Here is a 7889-nt window from a genome sequence, read left to right as displayed (position 1 = left end):
CTTACATTTTATATGGTTGTAGGATAAACAAATATCTAACACAGTTGGTTGTCAAGAACAACCACGAGTAGAAAAGAAAATATCAGCGACTGTGTCCGGGAGTCGGTTCAAGAAATGAGCCAATGATGATTGTGAAAACAACCATCTTTATCCGTGTTTCATTCGTATATTAAGTAAAGCAATTGATGAAATATCTCTCTAGTCTTGCGACTAATGATTAATTATTACAAAGATGTGCACATCTTTGTTCAAAATTATGTGATACATGAAATCATGTTTTACGGAAAAATATGGAGCAAAAAGGGAAGAATCATGAGCTGCCAATGCTCACAAGTCAACTGGGGTATCCAGTGGTGTTAATGAGCATGGGTATGGGCGGGGCTCGTCCGTACCGCCCGCCCGTACCACCTAGCACCGACTTCGCATTGTTAAACTGAGCAACTTTCGTGAAGGCACCTTTATGTTTCAAGACTCTAGCTGCTGCACAGAGAGACGCCATTTTCAGATTGCATCAGAGACACCCGAGGAAGATACATTGTTTCACCTCCACCATTGTTCATTATCCCCATCTCCATTTCCATCTCATAGCCATAATCATAGCTTCTAATTGGGATCTTCTAGCGATTGACGACCTCGTAAGAATATTTCGTATTGATCTATGCAATTCTACAATATTATATTTCATTGATATTGTTATTATGCGTGAATGAGGCTTAGCCTCGTGCATCTAATTACATGAGAATATTGTGCGGTGATTCATATGAGATTTATATTTGCATCATTGTCTCTTACCTCAATTCGAAGCCTTGTCAGGTACCCACGATCCCGAGGATTGGTCAAGGTTCGAGGTGAAATGTGTGGCAAACGACGTCTGCCCATGAAACCAGTGATAACAAGGGGAGTACAATATTTATTTAGAGCTCCACTTGGGAGTAACAGTAGCATATTCATTCTTAATGCTTTAGTTTGTATTTTACTTAATAAACATTGATATCTCGGTGCTTCGTGCTATAACAATTGGATAAAGAGACTATATGCTATGCCTATGGCTCGCAAGGATTATAGTATTAACGAATGTGCTGCCCACAAATCCTATCTATGTTAGTTAATCTACATATGAATGAACTTAACTTTATTTTTATCACATACATATGCATAGCTGCATGTAAATTTCAACACTGGCATATCTCCATCCATTGACACAACTTTATATGGAAAGTAAATTGGACCGTCCGATAGTAAGATAAAAACGAATTAGCAAGTCTTGTAGACGTTCCTAACCGCCAACAAGTGTTTCCTAAGGTTCGATAAACCTATGTCTTCTAGGAAAGAAAAAAAAAGGTAATATATTACATCCGTAATCTGTGTCGAAGGTATCAGCCGACTACAAGCCCCCCCCCCCTCCCCGGTTCGAGATCCACAGTACAGCATGGGGTAAAAAAACACCCCTCCCCCTCCCCCAACAGTCATTTTTTTCCAAAGAAAAGCGCCTCAAAAGGAAAGAAAAAAGGATGTTGAGAATACGTCATTGGGGTAAACTACAAAAGACCTACAAGCATCGAAAAACAGGGAGTCGCCAATAAAAACAATTGACTGCCTCATGTACTATATTTTTAGACTCGCTTATTTTCAAAAAGGCCAACTGATGGGTTCACCAAACAAACTACATGGCCACGGTACTTGTTGCTTCCACGCCATGCGGCACACCTAAAGGCTGGCCACAAGAGAGTGGGTCTGGAGAAACCCAGAGCTTTTGGTTTGTAGAAGGTGCGAACTTTCGGCGGGTGAAATGCATTACTGCCTATTTACTGGATTAAGTTCAGTTTTAAACTACATGTATTTGAAAAATGTCTAATTGAATTTAACTACATTGTTCAAACACAAAAATTAACTAGTACCCTTGAACCTAAGGTAAAATAATGCTGCATGCTACTTTAAAAATTGTTTTGTTCATTCTCAAACTCCCTCGATGAAGATATTTTCATGCAAAAAGTTTCACTTTTCCGAAGCCGAAACTTTCCATAGAGAATCTCTTATCTTGTTTTATGCTTCACTGTCCAGAGCATAAAGATTTCTGTAAAATTCTTTGTGTATATGCGTGCCAAAAGTCCTCCACATCGTTTGTTGATAGTGGTACTTTTAAAAACCATACTTGTTTTCCCAAAATAGAAAATGATTAGTTCTAGTGGGCCACAATGGCCGGCCAATTTTTTTGTGCTTTGAGCTTCAGTCCAAGGAGCTGTTATTCAGAGCCTGTTGCGTGCGCTTGTTGTCGCCATTCAGAGGGTGGTTTCTTGGGCTGCTCCAAATTCAGCCCAATAGAAAAGATTAGTTTCTTTATTAAATCTTATTTCTTATCAAAAAAATTATTTATCTAATAATGTAAAAAACTATAAGCATGACCATATTTTACGAACTAGGTGACCATCTTCGGAAACTAGAAAAGTGTTTTTTAATCTGCGAACGTACTTTTGTAAAACTCACGACGATTATTTAGAACTCCTGTACATTTTTCAGACCTCACAAGCATTGTTAATTTTGGCCATGAACATTTTCTTCAAAACGCTGAACACTTTTTACACAATATGATCTTTAATAATATACAATCAAGATTCAAAATAAATAAAATAAAATAAACCCGAAAAGAATGAACAGAAAGCACACACCTGTAATAGGCCCTGGCCCACGGTCAATGTTCCGAACAGTAGCTAGGATCTCAGAACACTGGCCGGCGGAGTATGGGCCTTTTCTAATGGGATTTGTTCAAGCATAGTTTTTTACTTTGCCGAGTGGAGTTGGTTTACAGCAGATCGCTAAGGCAGACTATGTGTTGTGAACCAGTGACAGTGACAGCAATGATGCAAACAATCATGCCATTAAAGGCCAATCTGCATGTTAAACATATCTAGAAAGGATTGCTCTGAAAGCATTACTGATTGTGAACGCAAAGTACTATGCCAGATAACACTAACATGATAAACATATGTGAAGGGCACTCGAGAGGTGAAGAAAAGCCAGTGTTTTTTTTTTCTAAAAAGTACTGCTACACGAATAAACATATCTGAAGAGCACCCAGGAGTAGTTTTATTTCCAACAAACAAAAAAATTAGTGCACGTGGTGCTTGATCAGTGGTCGTGTTTATAGCTGGGAAAGAACGTAGCCAGGAGTGTCAGATCGGCAAGAACAAAATAGATTATAGAAAATGGTTTGTACGTTGGGGCATATTTGAGTGCCTACTTTCTACGCAATATTCAGGCTTTTCGGTAGAAAACGAGCTGAGCTGCCATGTCTTTGAAAGCAAGATCGACATGACAGCTCCATTCAGTTTGCAATCTAAAAGTAACTGTACTAGAATAAATTGTAGACAATGCTTCGTGAGGATGTGGACGTGTACTCTACACCGTTTGATCATCATTACAGCTCAAACGCAACAACTTTCTTTGTACAGTACTATACTACAGCAGTAGCACAAGTGTACAGCAAGCTAATGAAGTACAGAGCAGACAAGATCAAGAGAATGCCGTATAAACTGCCACCGCATTACAAGCTGCAAAGACCGTAAACACAACTCACATAGGCTAAGCATATGGTACAGACAGCACACATGGATCCATGATCGACGGCCCTCTGCTGTTGCCCACACGTTTGGCAGCGGTCACGCCTTTCAGGTTCAGGCCACACGAAATCAAACAGACGAGATGAGAAGGGGTGAGATTTTGCCCCGTCCGATCGATCTCGGAAGGATTTGCACTGTCCAGTAGGAAACTCTCAACCATTTTCATCTCGAGTGTTGATTTCTGGTCGACCGTCGTGAGACATGTCGTGTTCAAACGGAATGGGAGATGGCGCGAACCATGCTGCACTGCACGAATCACTGTTCAATCATGGGCTCATCCCCATCCTGGACGCCCTGGACACGACGGCGTCGCGCGCCTGCGAGTCGCACACCTGCGTGCTGAACTTGCACCCGTACCGCGACCTCCAGCTACTCGCGGCGGCGCCGGCGTCCGCGCTGCCGGGCGACGATCCGGCGGCGGCATCGTCGCGGCCGTCGATCTTCTTGATGGCCCTCCGCATGCTGGAGCACTCCCTCTCCAGGCCCTGCACCCGGCTCCGCATGCCGTCCATGTCCACCCGCAGCACCTGGCTCTCCTGCACCGCCGCCGTCCGCCACGTCTCGCTCGGGCCAGCCGCGTGACGGAGCGCCGGCGCCCGCTGCTGATGCGGGGCACCCGTCGTGGACGCCAGCAGCGTGCCCGCGATGGCGCGCCGGAGCTGCAGCTGCTCGAAGAAGAGCACCTGCAGCACCGCGCGCAGCGGCAGCCGCTCGTTCTGCGCCGCGTGCGTGCACGCCTCCACCGTCAGCTTCCGGCAGTCCACGACGCCGCACACCCGGTCCCGCTCCTCCGCCGTCAGCCGTGGGTGCGCCTGCAATGCAACCGCCGCGAGTCGTCAGCAGCTACTCGACAAACCGCGACATTCTTTCTTGGACCTGTCAGAGGCAAGCTGCCAGTATGGTACTAGAACACGGTAGCAGTCAAATTGGGCAATGCTCGTACCTTGAGGTAGACGTCGACGGCGCGGTAGACGCCATCGTCGTAGATGCGGGCGTGGTCCGGCAGTGCCAGCGCCAGCTCGCAGAATTTGGCGGGCTTCAGATTGGCGTCCGACGCAACCTCCGCCAGGTAGTTGTCCACCAGCTTGCCCACCTGGACCATGGTCACCGCCGACGGCCGGGACGCCGTCGTCCTCCTCGCCGCCACTTCCTCCTCGGTGATCGCAGCCGCCGAGGACGACGCCTCGTCCTCGTCAGAGAGAAAATGCCTGACGATCCGCTCGACGCAGTCCACGTCGTAGAGCGTCTCCGCGGCGCCGGAGAAGCTCGGGATGAGCACGTCCTCTAGCGTGGCCTGCTCCAGCTGCGTGGCGGCCTTGCGCTCCAGCGCCGCGCGCGCCTCGTCGGACGCGCGCAGGATGTGCGCCGTCCGCAGCAGCGCGAACAGGAACTTGGCGGTGACGACGCGGCCCGAGCACTTGTCCGGGGGCAGGCTGGCGACCACCCCCTCCAGGAGGTCCCGCTGCTCCACCTCGGACGACACGGGCGCGGAGGCCCGGCGCCACCGCATGGACCGCGACAGCCCGGGGAGGGTGGCCCGGGCGTAGGACACGAGGCAGCTCTCCACGGCCTCCGTCGCCCGCGCGTCCTCGCGCGCGGCCATGGCCGCCATCACCCGCTTGTACATGCCCAGGCCGAGCACGGCCAGGTCGTCGACCCAGGCGCGCGACGACGACGACGACGACGAGCGCGCGGCGATGGCCTCCACGCAGCGGTCGACGATGCCGAGCTCCTCGGCGTGCGGCAGCAGGTCCTCGCAGGACTTGAGCGCCCTGGCGGCCTCGCCGGGGTGCCGGAGCACGGACTGGGACAGGTACGCCTCCGCGCGCCCCGCCAGGTTGTCCTCCGCGTGCTCCTCCGTCATCTCCAGGTACTCCGCCGCGCACCGCAGCGGCGCCACGTTCCAGGGGGTGAGGTCGAGGCGCACGCCGTAGCAGAACTTGGCCGCCGCCTCGAATGTGCCGGGCCCGCCGGGGAAGTCCGGGAAGGTTATGCGGTACGAGTTCCCGTCGTCCATCCGAACCTGCTGCTGCTGCTGCTCGTTCCCCTCCTCTTCCTCCTCCTCTGCTTCCACTATCTCTGTTTCCGCGGGAGCATCAGCAGCTTCGTCGTCGGCATTGTCTCCGTCGCTCCTACTTCGCCGCCGCTGGCGCGCCGGACGCTCCTCCTCCTGCTCCGTGAGTATGCGGCTGATTTTCCGGCTCTTGGACATGAGCGGGAACTGCGCACGCAGACATCGAACTCTCAGCGGAATTTCGTCGAGCACAACACAGGGGGCGAGAAAGAAACTCAAGGGACTCGGAAGGAATCATCACAATTCAGAGACCGGGTGGGTACCTTGTGGAGGTGGAAGCTCATGTCCTGCACCTCGAAGACGACGTCGCTGGGCAGCCCGGTGGTGCAGAACCTGGCGGCGCACAACACAGCCGAGCAATTTAGACAATCCATCAAACCCAGCCGGAAAACCAACGCAATTCTCCATCCACCACCAAAATTGGAAATCCACTGTAGGACCAAAATTCAGAGAAGACAAAACTCACCAGGCCTCGCCCCTGGACGGGCCGCGCGGCGCGACGGAGGAAGACGACATGGCAGGCCGCCGCCGACGCCGCTGCTGCTCCTCGCTGTCCCGGACTGTGACTTGGAGGAGGACGACGACGGCATTTACATACCCAGCGGGCCTCCTCGCTCCTTGGTATAATTGAGGTGGAAGGTGGGTAGGCTTATTTAGGGCGGCGCCATCTACCCCGGCCAAACAAATAAATCAGGATCCCACTTCCGGCGGCAGTTTCAGCCGCAGCAGCAGGACGGAGTTATTGCGGCTGACATGTATGGAAAGCTACGGCCGCCTCAATCTTTAGATTACAAAATCCTCCCATCATCATTCGCTGTTTGCTATAGTAAAACTGGTTTGGAGATCGGAGATCGTGATGAGGTGTGTGAGCTAACTAACCGATCCACCATGACACCATAACATGGACGGGGATGAGATCACGTCGCGTCGAGTCGCCACCATCCACATCCACGGGAGGAGGGCACTGCCTCGGTTGGGAGTTCTCGGAAAGTTCTTGGGGACACGCCGACTTTTGTCGGCTTTGGATTTGGACAAGGAAGAGAAAGGGTGAAGGCAAAGGTAAAATGAGAAAGGAGAGAAAAGCCTGCCTGCATGCTCCTTCACGCGTCAACACCCAACAAAGCTTTCGTGGGATGGGAAAGGCGCCGGGAAAATGAAAGAGGTAATTGCACCACAGGTACAAGAACTTGCATCGTATGTGCATTTTCATATAACATCTTCTAAAACGTGTTCCACTCATACAACAACTTGTCTAATATGTGCATAGTTCATATAATTGAATGTGGTAGCGACACGTGGCAGTTTGGAGGCGGGAGAGGAAGTTTTGCATCGCAACGTTTCACAAACTGGATAATTACGAAGAGGTCCTCCCACCTCTCTGTATAACGACCACGCAGAAATCACGCGCACGTCGTAGCCTTCCTTCTTTCTGTTCGTCGTGGGTGGCGAGGACGCAGCCGAGTTCGTGGGCGGCGGCGGCGGACATGGCGGACGATCCACGCCGGCGAGAGTGGCGAGACGAACCTCCGCAGTATGGTACGTCTTGTGGCCGTCCTCGTTTTCTGTTTCTCCTCTTCTTCTCTTTGTTTCTCCTCCACGGCCATGGATTTTCGTGGGGTCGATCTAGCCATGTGTGGACGATTAGCTGCGCAAAATTAGTGGGAGACGTCGTTGTACTACTTAGGGATAGGTTTGGGGAAGGTTTTGGTCAAGATGGTAGGTGTTGATGTGAGGCGCCAGTCTTCTGTTGATCGGAAAAGCTGCGATTTTGTGTGATGAACAAGTCCAATCAGCTCGGACCAATGCTTCTATTCCATTGGTGTTATTGTGTTTGCAACAATGTAGCAGTAATCCATCTAGTTTATGAAGCTTAGATCCAAATCGAAGCTGCACAAGTTAACTGTTAACTGAATTTTAACTGCAAATGTAGAGGTGGAAAAACTGCCATTTTTTATGATGAATAAGTCGAATCAGCTTGGACCAATGCATCTACTCCAGTGCTGCTATTGTGTTTGTAACAATGTAGCAGTAATCAATCATGTTTTATGAAGTTTATGACCAAATGGAAGCTGCACAAGTTAACTGAATTTTAACAATTGCATTTTTAACTGAATTTTGACACTTCCTGCAGATGATCCAGACAGATTTACTGTTGAATTTGAGCACAATGGGTTTTTCTGTGGTCTGAAGGAGCATTT

General features: G+C 49.9%; 1 protein-coding gene across 1 annotated transcript; it reads right to left on the bottom strand.

Moving 5' to 3' along the window:
* Nucleotides 1-3378: 3378 nt before the first annotated feature.
* On the bottom strand, nucleotides 3379-6626 carry LOC124700502 (BTB/POZ domain-containing protein At5g66560-like). The gene is made up of 4 exons (XM_047232625.1): nucleotides 6158-6626; nucleotides 5955-6024; nucleotides 4561-5838; nucleotides 3379-4429 (listed from the first exon to the last, which is right to left on the bottom strand). Exons 1-4 carry the CDS (start codon nucleotides 6205-6207, stop codon nucleotides 3884-3886), a joined length of 1944 nt encoding a protein of 647 aa, XP_047088581.1. The 5' UTR covers nucleotides 6208-6626; the 3' UTR covers nucleotides 3379-3883.
* Nucleotides 6627-7889: the final 1263 nt, after the last annotated feature.

The sequence above is a fragment of the Lolium rigidum genome, chromosome 3 (assembly GCF_022539505.1).
Source record: "Lolium rigidum isolate FL_2022 chromosome 3, APGP_CSIRO_Lrig_0.1, whole genome shotgun sequence".
In the NCBI taxonomy this organism is placed as follows: domain Eukaryota; kingdom Viridiplantae; phylum Streptophyta; class Magnoliopsida; order Poales; family Poaceae; genus Lolium; species Lolium rigidum.
Note: the sequence above shows the minus strand (reverse complement) of the source record. Positions and strands in the feature narration are given on the sequence as shown.

Coding starts and splice junctions, on each gene's coding strand:
- LOC124700502 (XM_047232625.1), bottom strand. CDS start 6,207: ATGTCGTCTTCCTCCGTCGCGCCGCGCGGCCCGTCCAGGGGCGAGGCC. Junction 6,025..6,157: donor CCGTCCAGGGGCGAGGCCTG/GTGAGTTTTGTC, acceptor GTGCGCCGCCAG/GTTCTGCACCACCGGGCTGC. Junction 4,430..4,560: donor CCGTCGACGTCTACCTCAAG/GTACGAGCATTG, acceptor GTTGCATTGCAG/GCGCACCCACGGCTGACGGC.